At 37.2% G+C, this 16,552-nt stretch overlaps 1 protein-coding gene across 1 annotated transcript; it reads right to left on the bottom strand.

Moving 5' to 3' along the window:
* Nucleotides 1-1,085: 1,085 nt before the first annotated feature.
* On the bottom strand, nt 1,086-6,737 carry LOTGIDRAFT_165251 (hypothetical protein; the record flags this gene model as incomplete). The annotated part of the gene is made up of 2 exons (XM_009062254.1): nt 1,086-1,495; nt 6,353-6,737. The coding sequence occupies 2 exons, from the start codon at nt 6,735-6,737 to the stop codon at nt 1,086-1,088; spliced, it is 795 nt and encodes a 264-aa protein (XP_009060502.1).
* Nucleotides 6,738-16,552: the final 9,815 nt, after the last annotated feature.

The following is a 16,552-nucleotide window of genomic DNA, read 5'->3' as shown; positions in this document are numbered from 1 at the left end:
TAGTACGGTAATCATGAAAATGAAACTAGCTTTAAGCCAGTTTACTCGATTCGGGGCATGACTAATCACCTGAACTCTGACTACACGGTTTTCTGAATTAAAATTTGACAATCATTTCGTATAGGCTAGCGCACACGAGAGCTCCCAGCTGAACAAAATTGCATCCGTGTCTCCCAGCTCAGCTCGCAGCTTTCGTCGGTTTCCCCCACATACGCTAAGCTTAGAGCTTACGTAACGGGGTGTCGAGTCATAGACGTCTAAAAATAACTAGATCACGTGACATTCTCACGCGACTTAAACAAAATGTGTACGTCGTACAGGCACGGATATTCCGGTCATAATGAAATGGGTGGTCAGGAATTAGGGTAGGCTAATTAACCACACATCCAAATGGGTTGATAAAACTTTATTGCTTAACAAAAACCCTGAAATATTCAAAAGAAGAATATTAATTACTACAATAATAACTAAATATAAACCCTATAATACAACTATATTTCTTGATCTTGTTATTAAAGTAATAACTAGAAATACTAACTATACAAACAGTCTTAAAACAAAATATAATACAATTATATACAAAAATGCAAAAAGACTTACCCTAAGCAAAAAGGGGTTTAAGGAGTAAATCAAGCTAAAGGCTTGAATTCAACAATTGAGGTCTAGTCAAATATACTAATAAATTCTTAGCCACAATGATATCCAAATTGAAATGAAAAATACAAATTTAAATCATTGAAGGATCTTTCTATATTTCAATAAGGGAGTTGAAACACCTTCCACTTTGAAATATATAAAATTAATGAAAACAAAACTATAGGAAATAGTCACAATCCAGAGGTAACCAATATACACAAAGGTGAAACTAAGGACAGACCAATGGAGAGAAAGAAAAAGATGAGAAGAAATAAGCATGAGTGAGTGAAGAAAGGAAGAGTTCACTCAGTTGAACTGAAATTGAAAAGTGATTACAGTATGTTAGTAAAAATAATATCTGGCTAAAATAAATAATATTTACAATTAAAATATATTGCCTCTATTACATATTCCCCCCGTTTAAGAAACGTTGTCCACAACATTTATTATTAAGTATTAAATTCCTCGGGGAATAATGACTTACACAGGGTGGGTAGCATCTCCAAAACCACTCGCAACCTGTCATGAGCTAAAGTTGAAAAGTCTGCAGGTAACAAGGAACGTGCTAACTCTGTCCTCCTTTGACTGGTAGAAAAGTTAACTGGTTGCTGAGACAGGATATACTCACCGCTTTGTACCCATTGAGGAGGTTGTCTCAATCGAGTTGGTCGTACTTCAAGTTCAGCTGGTGGTACAGGTGGTAATTCCGATTCAGTAACATCATTTTCAGGGTTAACAGGAGCTAAATCTTCCACAATGTTATCACCAGGAGCGTTATCTTTGGAAGGTTCTGTAATTATGTCTGTTGGTTGTTCAATTGCACGGAATTCATCTCTTGGCAAAGCTAAAGTAGTCCTACCTGATAAATCTTCCGTTGATTCGATTCGAGATGAGTTTTCCAATCCTGGTGATTCTGGCCTCTCTAATTCACCTTGCTGTGCTTCTTGAACATCAGGAACTGGAAATACCTCATCATCCTCATTTTCACCAGCAACTTCTGTGGGGCTAGCAGCAGGCAAGAAACTTACCTGATCCACAACGTAATCTGGTTCATTTACACTTTTATCAGTGTCTGATTCATCATCTGTAACTTGTGCATTCTGTCTAGTTGTCCTGTTTGGTCTGGTTGTTCTTTCTTGTGTAGTGGTGTTAGTTGGCAGATCTGGAATAGTACCTATAGGGAGTAAGTGATTTCGGTGCAATGTTCTTTTCCTACCTGTTCCATCAGCAGCGATTACAGCATACACATCTATGTTTGGATTTGGTTGGTTTAAAATCCGATATTGCTTTTCCTCCCACTTGTCTGAAATCTTATGCCTTCCCTCAAACGCTACTTTTCTCACGAGAACAATATCATCAGGTTCCAATTGGTTACTCCTGGCTCTCAAATTATATTTATAATACCCTTCTTGCCTCTTTTGAGCTTTGGCAACTTCTTCTGATGCAGCTGCATAAGCATGTTCAAGTTTTGACTTCAGTTGATCGATATAGGTTTTCGGATTTCTGATATCTTTGTCACCATTAACTAAACCAAGTCTATAGCTAAGGTAGGCTTTCTTCCAAACATGAGTTCAAAAGGCGAGTAGTTGGTAGTTGAGTGCTTGGTACAGTTGTATGCATGAACCAATGGACCAATGTAAGTCTTCCAATCTGACTTTTGCTCTGGGTAAAGAGTTCCCAACATGTTGAGTAAAGTCCTATTGAAGCGCTCACATTGACCATTGCCCTGAGGATGGTAAGGGGTGGTCCTTGATTTCTCCATACCAGTGATTCGACAAAGTTCCTTAATGAGTTTCCCTTCAAACTGTGCACCTTGGTCACTATGGATCCTTTTCGGGATACCATAGTGAACCATGAAAGACTCAAAAAGTACCTTAGCCGTCACACTAGCTGAAGTATTCCGGACTGGGTATGCCTGTGCTTAACGAGTGAAATGATCGGTAACAACCAGGATATTGCTATATCCACCTTTACACTCTTCCACACAGACATAGTCCATGCATACTAACTCCATAGGTTGACTGGAAGAGATACCTACCAATGGGCATGTGGATGGTCGTGTCTTTCTTTTGAGGCATCTGTCACATCTCTTAATGTATTCCTCTATATCACTCGTCATCTTTGGCCAATAAAATCTGTCCTTGGCCAAACTTGTAGTCCTCTCACGACCGAGATGAACTACATCATCATGTATCCCTTTAATGGCTCTACTTCGAAACACTGCTGGCAACACCAAACGAACTTCTTCGATACCTTCACACTCTGTCCGTCTAAATAGGGCTCCGGAACGAAGAACGAAATGTCTATACTCCCTGTTTAAGATGGCTTCCTCTGGTGAAGTAGGTTTTCGTTGTTGTACCCTGTTGTGCTCAATATTATCAATTACAATCTTCAACAATGGGTCTTCCTGTTGCTCCTTTCTCCAGTTGGTAACATTGACAATAGATGATGATTCTGGTATGAAAGCTGGAATCACTTGCTGAGACATGCTAATTGTATGCACGTATCCATCGTCTACTTCGATATTCTTGATGGCTTGCACAAGATCTTCTCTTAACTCAGTAAAATTCGCTTCTGTGGCCACATTCCAAAGACGAGTAAGTGAGTCTGCATCCAAATTATTTCGTCCAGGTCGATATTTAATTGAAAAATTATAACCAGCAAGTGCTGCTATCCATCTATGACCAGTTGCGTCAAGTTTGGCTGTTGTCAAAATGTATGTGAGTGGGTTGTTGTCTGTATATACTGCAAACTTGTTGTTGTAAAGGTACTGGTGAAACTTTTCGGTCACTGCCCATTTCAGTGCAAGAAACTCCAACTTGTGCGCTGGATAATTTCGCTCTGACTTGGATAAAGATCTACTTGCATATGCTATAACACGGTCTTGGTTGTCCTGCTCCTGATATAACACAGCTCCCAGACCACGTCCACTGGCGTCAGTATGGAGTACAAATGGCTTCCGAAAGTCTGCATACGCCAATATTGGTGGATTGACAAGACATTGACGAAGTGTGTTGAATGCAGATTCTTGAGTTTCCCCCCAGTGCCAATCTTTGGATGATGCTGAACCACGTTTCTTTTTGGTAGGACCTCCAACTAGCAACTCATTCAAATCCTTGGCGATCTTCGAGAAATCCTTAATATATCGTCTGTAATAGCCGACAAATCCGAGGAATCTTCTGAGTTCATCACTATTTGTTGGTCGAGGCCACTCGGCAACTTTCTCGGTTTTAGAAGGATCTGTTTCTACTCCATTTGCTGAAACGATATGTCCAAGATATTTCACCTTTTCTTGAAAGAAATTGCATTTCTTTGGGGATAATTTTAAACCATGCTGGTATAGTCTTGAAAACACCAAAGACATTCTTTCCATATGTTCTTCATAGGTCTTACTGAAGATTATTAAATCGTCGATAAATATGGTGCATATCTTTAGGTTTAGATCTCCCAAACAATCCTCCATTAAACGTTGGTAGGTAGCGGGTGCATTCGTAAGCCCAAATGGCATTCCATTATACTCGTAAAACCCGAGTGGTCCAACAGTAAATGCTGATTTGGGTTTATCCTCCTCCTTTATGCCAATTTGGTAATACCCAGACTTCATGTCTAATACAGAAAAGTATTGGGCACCTGACAGATGATCAAGTAATTCATCAACCCGTGGTAGTGCATAAGCATCTCTGATTGTCTTCTTATTGAGTAGTCGGTAATCCACACACATCCTTAATGACATATCTTTCTTCCTGGCTAATACTATGGGAGAGGCATATGGGCTGTGACTTCGGCGTATAATACCTCCATCAAGTAAATTCTGAAGATGTTGTTTCACCTCATCATACATACCTGGTGGAATTCGTCGATGTGGTTGTTTAATGGGTATAGAGTCTGTCAGTGTGATCTCATGACTTACCAAATCTATACATCCAATATCATTCTCATGCTCTGAAAATACAAACGACCAGTTTTTAATAAAATCTTTTAACTCTTGTAGTTGGTTAGATTCCAATGCAGTGTTGCTAAAATCAATCTCATTCATGAAATTATTTTCTATCGGCTGGCACTCATATGTCGGTGTTAGGCTGTTATTGGTCGGCTTTCTGACGATGTCTACTGCAACTAACTCACATAATACTGACTGTGGGAAAATTCTCACTTTAGATAATGATAAATTGGATATTCTCACTAATACTGGAGTACACAAATCGTCTGGATCAACCTCCATTATAGTAGGTGTAATCTCAACATAAGATGGTAGTTTAGATACTGATGACTTCTGAAAAAGTACATGTTGCCTTCCGAGTAGTGTGTAATTTTCTATCCTTCCTGTCAAACAAACAGACTGGTTACTATGTAGAATTGTGGACTTGAGCTTTGAACATTTTACTAAACCAACTGTGTTGTGTAGGATATTTTCTTGCATCTTCATGCACTGAAATGTCATAGTCCATGTTTCTGGTAACTGAGCTGTCATGTGATAATTATGACCATAATCCGCAAGAACTTTGTTGAGGACCGGCTTCAGGATGTTGGTACCAATAAGTAATGGGGTGGTGGAGTTGAAAGCAGGGTCAGGGACAACAAGAAATATTCCATCCACATTGGAAGTGTCAAAACTTGGGATTGAACGGTTCAAACAAACAGATCCAAGATGCGGCAAATTATGTCCTGTAGCACTTTCAACTTGTATAATTTCATCTAGTGGAACTAATGTACAATCCTTTGTCTCCAGATACTCCTTAAAAAATGACTTAGCTATAGTTGATATAGTTGATCCAGTATCCAACAAGGCTGCACAATGTTCACCACAAATATCCACCACAGTGATGTTACTATGTCCAATAACTTTTGAACGACTAGAATGTTTGACTGGTAACTGTACATCAGGAATGACATCTAGTCACTGTTGTTTCTTCGGCATCCTACACCCTCTTGCTATGTGCCCTTCTTGTCCACATCTATAACAGGTTGGTAGCTGTCTTGGGGTTAATGATGTTCTTGCATCTGATTTAGTTGCTTGAGGTCTGTCTCTCTTCTGAATGTCTTCGACATTTTTCTGTAGTGCCTGCATCGATTTGGCTAAACTAGCCACCATTGCTCTTAAGTCGGAGTCTTGAGAATCGTCTGGTTTCTGCACACTATTAACTCTAGCTTTGGGTTTGGAAGAAGTAGATGCAAGAAGTCCACAATCCTGTTCTATTTTCCTAACTTCAATCAAGAAATGGTCAAAGTCCTGGATACGGTCATATTTATGTGCCGACTTATCTTTAAGATCTGATCTTAATCCACTCCAAAATTTGTTTCTTAGCCTGGAATCAAATGATAACCTATCAATTTCATTTTCTAATAATGCTTTATTCAACAAGTCTTCCAACTTACAAGCCCAACTGGAAACAGATTCATCTGGTTGTTGAGTGGCGCTGTAGAATTTAGATAATAAACTTTGACCTTCCTCAAGAAGACCAAATCGAGTTGACAATTTCTTAATCAGCAACCTAACTGATGCTTGATGACCAAGATGCATAGCAACTCGTGCAGCTTCACCTTTGAGTGACTTCACCACAGCAATACGTACCGACTCTTCACTATACCTACTATCCTGTAATAAACTGAGAACCTCAAATTTCCATATATCAAAAGACGTATCATTCTTATCTGTTGGATCACCTGAAAATGTTGAAATCCTTGGTAGGTTCGGTGATAAGGTTGTATGCTGTACCTGATGTAAGCCTGTGTAAGCTGGTAGTTGGTGTAGCAGAAGGGTCATGTTTCGTCGTAAGTAACTTTGGTTGCTGTATCTGTGATGGTAGCTCTAACTTAACAGGATTAGTTCTCTTAGGTCTAGTATCTCTAGCTTCTAAAGGTACCTCAACATCATCTGTTCCATGGTGTCCAGTAGACTCCAGATACTCTTTCATCCATTGCATAAAACTTTCCGTAGAATCTGTGTCCGGAATAACCTCTAACTTTCTGAAACATTCCAAAATATTTCCTCCGTCACTGGTTGATAAAGAAAATTGTTTTGGTCGTACGTCCAAAGGGGTAATATTAGCATCAGAACCACCTGTGGCACCTCCAACATTCTCTGATTCAGAATCAGACATCTTAAAAAAAAACAGGTAAACTGAAAATACAAGTTGCAAAACCCGAAAATATAAACTAAACGGACAAAAACATTCACTGTATAAAATATCAATAACGCGAGACACTATTATTTGCATACATGCAAATATAAATGAATTCGCATACGCGTAAGGCCTTTATACGCAAACACGAAATAATCCGCAAATTTTTTTAACAACGGAATTTTATTAGCATAAACGAAAAGTGTAAACACATACAGAAATATGCAAACACAATTATACGCAAAATGATATTGTTGTATGACCTGAAATAAAAATGAATTCGTATAAGTCAATATGTAATTGACAGAAGATATCAAATATTTTGATATCATATGTACACAATACTTACTCCTGATACCCAGAGGAAAAAGTGTCTGGAAAATAAAACAAATAGTCAGTGTTATATATATTAATGCATTGTGTTAGATTTGATGTGCACGCCAAGTGAATGATGGATCCCAAGATAAAGGGAAAGATATAGATAGAAAGAAAGCAAAGCTAAAAAAACAAAGCAATCAAGAAAAATAATATAGAGATAAACTAATTTAAAGACAATAGAAATATAAACCTCATTATACTAAGTTACCTGATGGAATCAACTTAAGTTTGATAACTGATAATAAAATTAAAAGTATATACTTGATAGACAAACAGCAATTAGCAAATGAAACTAAATCTATGAACAATTATTGCAACCTGAAATAACATTAAATGTAAACTTGCAGAGTGTATATATGTATATGTATATGTATGTAGTGGAATAGACCTAGGCTAGTACTATGAAATTATATATAATACTAACAACTTAACCATAAAAAAAAAATTCAGAAAATTAAAAAAAATAATTCAAAATTAAATTTGAAAATCAACTAAAAAAAATTCAGAAATAAATTTTAAGTAAATTTAATGAGGCAGAAAAAAATAAAGCTGCGAAACTTATAAGTACAAACTTAAGGAGTTTCTGATTTATAGTTTGAAATTCAAGATGGCCAAAAATTAAAGGGAGGTAATTAATACCTTTAATAAATTAAATTTTAGCACTTAAGTAAAAAGTTGCTTACTTAAGATAATTAACTCGATTAGATAATTTAAATTATGAAAACTTGAAAATAGAAAAAAGAAAAAGAAATTCCATAATTTAGCCAAATACATTATAATTTATATAATATATACAAATAATAACCTTGATGAGCATATAACAAATAAAAAAAAAATAAAAAAATAAAAAAAAAATGACAAAATCTTTTTTTTTTATTTTTAAATAATCCAGATGAAAACACAATAGAAAGTTACTCACAGTAGTTTACAAAAAAATGCATGAACGAATCCAAATATCACTTATTGCTGCAGCAACATCGCAAATGTTAGTGCACTATTATATTCACTCATGGGTTTTTTCAGGAAACAGGAACTGTAGGTACAATCACGTTGGGCGCCAATGAAATGGGTGGTCAGGAATTAGGGTAGGCTAATTAACCACACATCCAAATGGGTTGATAAAACTTTATTGCTTAACAAAAATATTCAAAAGAAGAATATTAATTACTACAATAATACCTAAATATAAACCCTATAATACAACTATTTTTCTTGATCTTGTTATTAAAGTAATAACTAGAAATACTAACTATACAAACAGTCTTAAAACAAAATATAATACAATTATATACAAAAATGCAAAAAGACTAACCTAAGCAAAAAGGGGTTTAAGGAGTAAATCAAGCTAAAGGCTTGAATTCAACAATTGAGGTCTAGTCAAATATACTAATAAATCCTTAGCCACAATGGTATCCAAATTGAAATGAAAAATACAAATTTAAATCATTGAAGGATCTTTCTATATTTCAATAAGGGAGTTGAAACACCTTCCACTTTGAAATATATAAAATTAATGAAAACAAAACTATAGGAAATAGTCACAATCCAGAGGTAACCAATATACACAAAGGTGAAACTAAGGACAGACCAATGGAGAGAAAGAAAAAGATGAGAAGAAATAAGCATGAGTGAGTGAAGAAAGGAAGAGTTCACTCAGTTGAACTGAAATTGAAAAGTGATTACAGTATGTTAGTAAAAATAATATCTGGCTAAAATAAATAATATTTACAATTAAAATATATTGCCTCTATTACAATAAGTCCACCAACTTGTCTTCGATAATTGCTTCAGATACAAACTAGCATTTACCGATGGGCGCAGCCAGTATTGTTTGATCACGTGCTAGCGCATGCGCCCCAGTTCAAAGTTGAAATCTAAGAGCTTTCGAGTGCGCACACGGTAAGGTATTTTTCATTCGAGGAAAGAATTATAATCAAACACGACAGATAATTCCCTTAACGCCTAGAATAAAAAAAACCTTACGTAAACTCTGCGCACACGAGAGCTACGAGCTGAACTGAGAGGCACAAATGAAATTTTGCTCAGCTTGGAGCTCTCGTGTGCGCTATAGCCTTATGAATTTAAATATCATTTACAAAATACTCTTGAGAGTCTTATAGTTATATCGCCTTTAGGTTGTTGAAAATGTTAAAAATATTAAAAATTCAACTCAGAGCTCAATGTAGTCAGCGTACTTGAATCGTTTAAATAAATAGTAAGTACAGTGGTGTAACCTATTTTCGTGGATATAAGGATTCAACAACGAATTCCGTCACAGTAAAAAAACGAAATTTTTTTTTTATGTCTTAGATGTTTCTTCAGATATTCTACAAAATAATTAAAATTGGTTTATTTCGATTTTCTTTATGAATCCTTTACTTTGACCCATATTTCATGAGCAACCAACTCGGCAACGGCGGCAGAATGCGTCACCTATTTTCGTGTATTACGATATTACAATTAAGGATGCTTTTCCCATACCCTTGATAGATGAATGTGTGGTTCCCTCTGTAGTCACGATACGTTTTACATGAGTACTCTAGATCTAGCGGCCGGTTATTGGCATGTTGAACTTGAACCTACAGATAGCAAGAAAACGGCTTTTGTGACTAAATATGGGTTATACGAGTTTACACGCATGCCTTTCGGACTCTGTAACGCCCAGCCACCTTCCAGCGAGCAATGCAACTGGTCCTAAATGGACTGTCGTGGAAACAGTGTCTTGCTTACTTGGACGATGTAATCGTGCTCGGTTCCTCGTTTCGAAACCATTTAGAAAATCTAACCACCATTTTCGATAGATTTATAAGGATTAACAATCTGAAATTGAAGCCGAGGAAATGTTTATTGTTTAGGACTGAAGTTAATTTCCTTGGTAAGAGGATAAGTAAAGATGGTGTGGCTGTGAACCCGGATCATAAAAGCACTATTACGAAATGGCCGGTCCAAGTATCTAAAAAGGAGTTGCAGTCTTTTCCTGGCTTTGCTAATTATCATAGGAAGCATATTCCATCCTTTGCGAGATTAGCCTGTCCTCTGTATGACCTTATTGGAACAAAATCTTGGTCAACGGAGCATCAGAGTTCTTTTGAGCTTCTTAAGTCAGCCCTCATGAGCCCAATGGTATTAGGCTTACCTAACGCTACTGAGCAGTTCATATTGGACACCGACGCTTCTGATAAAGCTATAGGTGCAGAGCTACTCCAAATACAGGATGGTAAGGAGAGACCAATAAGCTATGGAAGTAAAGTGTTGACAAGTATCCAACGCCGTTATTGTACCACAAGAAAAGAATTGCTAGCTGTTGTCACGTTCAGAAGACAGTATCGGAATTACCTGCTTGGTAATTCTTTTGTAATGCGTACTGACCATGGCAGTTTGACGTGGTTGCTCAATTTTAAAATTGTGGAGGGTCAACTGGTGGTTAGAGGAGCTATCACAATACGATTTTAAGATTCAGCATAGAGCTGGAACTAAACATGCCGATGCTGATGGACTCTCCAGAATACCTGATGTTTTAGCAATGTGTACATGCTATGTACCTGGCAGAGATATAAGCTTATTACCATGTGGCGGATGTAAATCTTGTCATAGAGCAAATCAACAGTGGTCACAATTCGAACTTTCTGTGGATGACGTGTGTCCTTTAGCGATTCGGTCCCTTTCGCTTTCAAGATTCGAAAACGATAGACGTTGATTGGACTGGGTATTCGGCTCATGCTATCCGAAATGCACAGGAATCGGATAGGGACCTCGTTAAATTGATTGAATTGATAAGGTCAGGGGTAGCTATTTCTCCGAAGGAACTAGCGTTAATGAGTCCTGCTTTTAAATACTTTTATCTGATCAGGAGTCAACTGCTGATAATTGGCGGTATTCTTTGTTACAAATGGGACTCTCTTACCCCTTTTAGGAATCTGGTCGTTGTTCCTTGTTCCCTTCAGCAAGAAATATTGCGTTTATCCCATGACTGTATGTCAGCCGGGAATTTTGGCCACAATAAAACACTTCAGAACCTGAAGAAGCGGGTTATTTGGCATCAGATGCCGCGGGATTGCAAGCTATATGTGAAAGGATGTAAGGTATGTAATGTCAATAAAAAGGCGAGTGTTCGCGCTAAAGCTGGACTGGTGTGTTATCAAGCAGATAAAAGCGTTAGAGCGAGTTCATCTGGACACATTAGGGCCGTTCGTGACAAGTAAATCTGGTAATAAGTACATTTTGATGGTGATTGATCAGTTTACGAGATGGCTAGAATGTTATCCTCTTCCCGATCAGGGTGCAGAAACTGTTGCTCAAAAGGTTGTTAACGAATTCATTTCCAGATTTGGATGCCCTCTGCAAATACACACAGATCAAGGAAGAAACTTTGACGGAAAACTTTTCCAGAATCTGTGCGATGTCTTGGAAATAGCTAAAACTAGAACTACGCCTTACCACCCCGCGTCCAACGGGCAAGTAGAGCGATACAATCGGACAGTTCTGCAGATCCGATGCTTTCTGAAAGACAATCAACAAAGTAACTGGGATGATAATCTCCCTTTAATTGCTAGCTCCATTAGGGCAACTGAGAACCGTCAGACTGGGTTTACTCCGAATTTGTTAATGTTAGGTAGGGAAGTAATTCAGCCACTGGATATTTTTCTTGGAGTCGATAATCTCAAGGACAGCAGTCCTTGTTCCTCAAGCTATGTCATGGACCTAGTCAAAAAGGCTTCAAAATGTCCATGAGTTGTTAAGAAGTCACCTTCAAAGTGCACAGTTACGTCAAAAGCGTGATTACGACGTCAAACTCGTACAGAACTCATACTCGGTTGGGGGCGTGGTCTACCTAATAGACACAAAGATTGGCCAAAGTAGAAAACTTCGATCTCCATGGAAAGGACCATACCTTGTGTCTGCCATAGTTTCACCAGTTGTTTTTCAGATGAGGAATAGGAAATCTACCTTGATAGTCCATCATGATCGTTTAAAAGAATGCACCGATCGGGTTTTGCCAATATGGTTAAGGCGGATGCGCCGGGAATTGACAGATTTCGATCAGGTTCAGCAATCAAGTGATAAAGATCGAGCTGTGGCAGCCGAAAATACGCACATGCAATGAGCAGTGAAGATGACATATCAATTGATAGAGACCAATCTCCAGACACTGATCGGGATAGTTCTTCAGATTCTGAAACGTTGCAGGAACATGGCAGCTTTCTGAAATCGACTCGATCTGGTAGTGTAAGGCGTAGACCTCGTAATTTGTTAGGCTATGTGGTTGATTGGGATGGGAGGGGGTAGTAAAAAAAAACTGAAATGTCTGATCTATTATTAGTTTTATGAAGATTTTTATTATCACTGTGTCGTTTTTAGAATGTTTTTTAATTCCTTTCAGATGTTGGATAACGAAGCTTGCTTTGTCCCAGATTATGAGGATTTCGTCGAGCCTGAAGCTGAGCCCACTGTAATAAACAAGGTCGGGAAGCAACGGAAGGGTGTCAAATGCCATTTATGCTCTGGGAGCTACTCGCATTTAAAGCGACATTTTATCCTGTTTCATGTACCATGGTATATTTATCCGGATACCGCGTGCTGGTTGTGTAAGCTACAGATGTTGTCTTAAAACAAACTGGAGTCACATATCCTCTCCGAACACCCTGATCAGCCCGGTAAAGCGAGGTTCCCGTCCATGATGAGATGGGTAGCATTGGCCAGTGTCTTTCTATTTTGTTTGAGTCATCTTTTGGGATTGTCCAAAAAAGAAGACTTACTGGGTCTTTTACAAAATTGGGCCAGATACACACCTAAGACTCCGTTGGAATTCACCAACATAGAGGCGGAAAGAATCAAGCTAGTGAATGACAATGAGAGTAAGATCAAGAATCCTGAGACTACCCTTACAGTCTATCCTCCATCGCATTTAGGTTGCGCGATGCATTTGAGGAATCTGATGTCGTGTATTAGTCTTTTGGACGAAGATAATAGAGCATTCATTTTGAACTATGACCCAAGTGAAGAAGTGCTGTTATAGATAAATAAATTTATAATATATAGGTCTTGTTTTTATAATGGAGAGGAATGTAGTATGAAAGCGTACTATTTCGGACTAGAAATGTAGAATGAAAGCGTACCATTTCGGGCTATAGCTTAACGGAAGTCACGTGACTCTGACTTGGAAACGTGTAAACAATGAGAGTTGTGTTTGATATTGGCCTGTATAGACTAATATATCAGCTCTCTACAACACAATGTTTGATCTATAAATAAGTCTAGAAAAACACGTTGTATGGATACCGGGTGGTATAATTAACTTCACTTAGTATTTATCTTTAATATCAATTCATCATAACTAGTGACAATTCCTTCAAAGAACCACGATTTTAAAATAAAATAGTGACTGACAAAATAAGATACGTAGCGTGATTTATTGCTAAAAGTCACTGAAACAACATAAGAGTATGGTCCACTTTGTGTTCCATAGAAATGTTCTGCTGACTCGGAATCCGCTAGTTGATCACGTGACTTCATTCGTTGGACTACATTCTAGCAGACGACACGTGGAATTCCGATTACCGCTTGGGATTATAAGGAAATTCGGCCGATAAAAAATGTTGACTTTTTTTAATAAGTGAAATCCGCCATTTTGTATTTGTCAAAGTATACATTAATAATTTTACCTTGCTTGAAACTACTGGATTCCTTCTACTAGCTGATATTGTAGAGAAAACCCATGTTTATTAAAACAAGCAAATGCGGAGGTCGCACATGTAAATTATTAATCCTTTCCGGAAATCCACGAAAAATAGGTTACTTGACTGTATATAGGCCTAGCTAGCACGATCGAATCTTAACCAGACAAGTTTAGCCTACAGTTTATAAATTTGAAAATTAAATAATAGTGCTTTAGCCTGTGTATTATGGTTCCCTACTAGCCCTCTTTATTCTTTCATTAATAATTAAGCTACAAACTACTATTTCTAGTATTAGTCAACATAGATTATAATAGCTACTGTTGGGGCCATTTTGACTTTTTATGCGGGTCCATTTTCACCAATGATTTTGGTTGAAAACAAAGAGTAATTTTAAGGGCCATTTTAACAATTTTATTTGGGGCCAATTTGACTTTTGGGGCCACACTGACCTGAAGCCATTTCGCTGAAATGCTAAGTTGACTAGTGAAACCTTTTTAAATATCACGTGTCCCTTCAAACAATCATGTCTGGCTACGGGCCTGTCAAAATAAGTTTTAAAGACAGCTTGCCAGGCAAGCAAGAATACCCCCACTATGGTAGCTTTGGTTTTGAATAAAAATACATGGCAGTGCAGTAACAATCATCAGTATGAAATATTCAACTTTCAGTCTTACACTTTTTTTATACGCCCACATGAAATGGGGGGGCGTATATTGCCGTCACCCATGTCCGTCCGTCAGTCCGTCGGTCGGTCCGTTTGACAAAACTTGGTAAGAGTGTTCGTAATCACCCAAGGATGAACCCTATTGAGAATCGGAAGTATCGAAAAATATTAAGTATAAGTTATTGCCCTTGTTCTTGAAAACGCGTTCAATTTTTAACTCGCAAACACTCAAGAAGGAACAATTCTTGATGGATTTTAACGAAACTTAGCATGAGTGTTCTTAATTACCCAAGGATGAACCCTAATGAAAATCAGAAGAAGCGAAAAATATTTAGTATGAGTTTTTGCCCACGTTCTTGAAAACGCGTTCAATTTTTAGCTCGTAAACATTCTAGAAGGCACAATTCTTGACGGATATTGACGAAACTTGACATGAGTGTTTTTTATCAACCATGGATAAACCCTATAGAAAAATAAGAAAAATCTAAAAATATATTAGTATGAGTTATTGCCCTTGTTCTTGAAAACGTGTTCAATTTTTAGCTTGTAAACACTCTAGAAGGGACAATTCTTGACGGATTTTGACGAAACTTGGCATGAGTGTTTGTTATCACCCAAGGATAAACCTTATTGAAAATTAGAAAAATCAAAAAATAATTAGTATGAGTTATTGTCCTTGCTCTTGGAAACACGTTCAATTTTTAGCTCGTAATCACTCTAGAAGGCACAATTGTTGACGGATTTTGACGAAACTTGGTGTGAGTGTTTGTAATCACCCAAGGATGAACCCTATTTAAAATCAGAAGAATCGAAAAATATTTAGTATGAGTTATTGCCCTTCTTCTGGAAAACGCTTTCAAATTTAGTTCTTAAACACTAAAAGGCATGATTCTTACTGGATTTTGACAAAACTTGGTTTCATTATTCAGTCCCGCGCTGAAGATTGAATATTTGCCTGCTAGAGTTTTCACGAGCTAAAAATTGATCAATATTGTTCAGTATCGCCCTAAAGAGTTCAAAAGAAGTGTATGACTGAAGGTTGAATTTTTCATACTGGCGATTGTAACTGTACTGCTAAATATTTCCATTCAAAATCAAAGCTGCCAGTAGGCGTATATTACCTTGCCTGGCAAGCTATCTTTAACTTTGTGGGACGATACTGGATTTTTTTTTTAAATTTTGAATTAAAAAACTGGAATATAATTATAAAACGTAATTTTGAATTAAAAACTTATACAACCTTTCTTTGTGAAAATATCTGTACTCTTATTATGAAGCATCTTGACATTATGACACCTTTAGTTCACCGTTTTTTTGTTTTTGACTAGGACCTGTTTTGCTTACCGGTAAATCTAAATAGATCAAATAGAGCAGTGACCACTAGCCCCTAATATTCAATGGTTCAAGTGTTATAGCCTAAAAAGACAGAACAGAGTTTCTCTACCAGTCGATTGCATCAGCATAAAATAAATCGCTAGTGGAGGTACCCTTGAAGCTAAAAGAATAAAGGGATCGTCACACTCTGCTGGTAATGTCAGCTGCTATGTTCAGAAGAGGAAAATCCACTGAAATGAGGATCTTCACTGTAGAAATTATAGAAGACTACTTTCACTAGTACTGCATAACAAAACAAATTTTTACATTCAACATTATTTTATATATTCACAATATAAACATATCTACAAGCCTCAGAGGCTATCTGTACAATTTCAAAGGTATTGCTAAATTATTTTGTGTGTGACAACAAAAGGCAATACGGTACTCGGCATATTGAGTTACTATACAGACCAGATTTATAACAAACTCTAAAAGGGCAATTAAAACACAAATATCACACAAGATGAAACACTGTTCTAAGTTCCTCTTTTATGACATTTTTAAGCTGAAAATGTATAACATCTCAATGTGCAATGAATGGGAAAGCATGCCAGACTGTATGGGGTCTTCAACATGCTGAACTGGTAGTGACCCAGTAGCGAAAAGATGCAAATTATATAAACCACAAATATAAATCAAACACAATTATATTATGTATAGTAAAACTAACATATTAAGATGTAACAGGTAGTAACAGT

Source organism: Lottia gigantea (assembly GCF_000327385.1).
Source record: "Lottia gigantea unplaced genomic scaffold LOTGIsca_50, whole genome shotgun sequence".
NCBI lineage: Eukaryota > Metazoa > Mollusca > Gastropoda > Lottiidae > Lottia > Lottia gigantea.
This window is presented reverse-complemented; position numbering and strand designations above follow the sequence as displayed.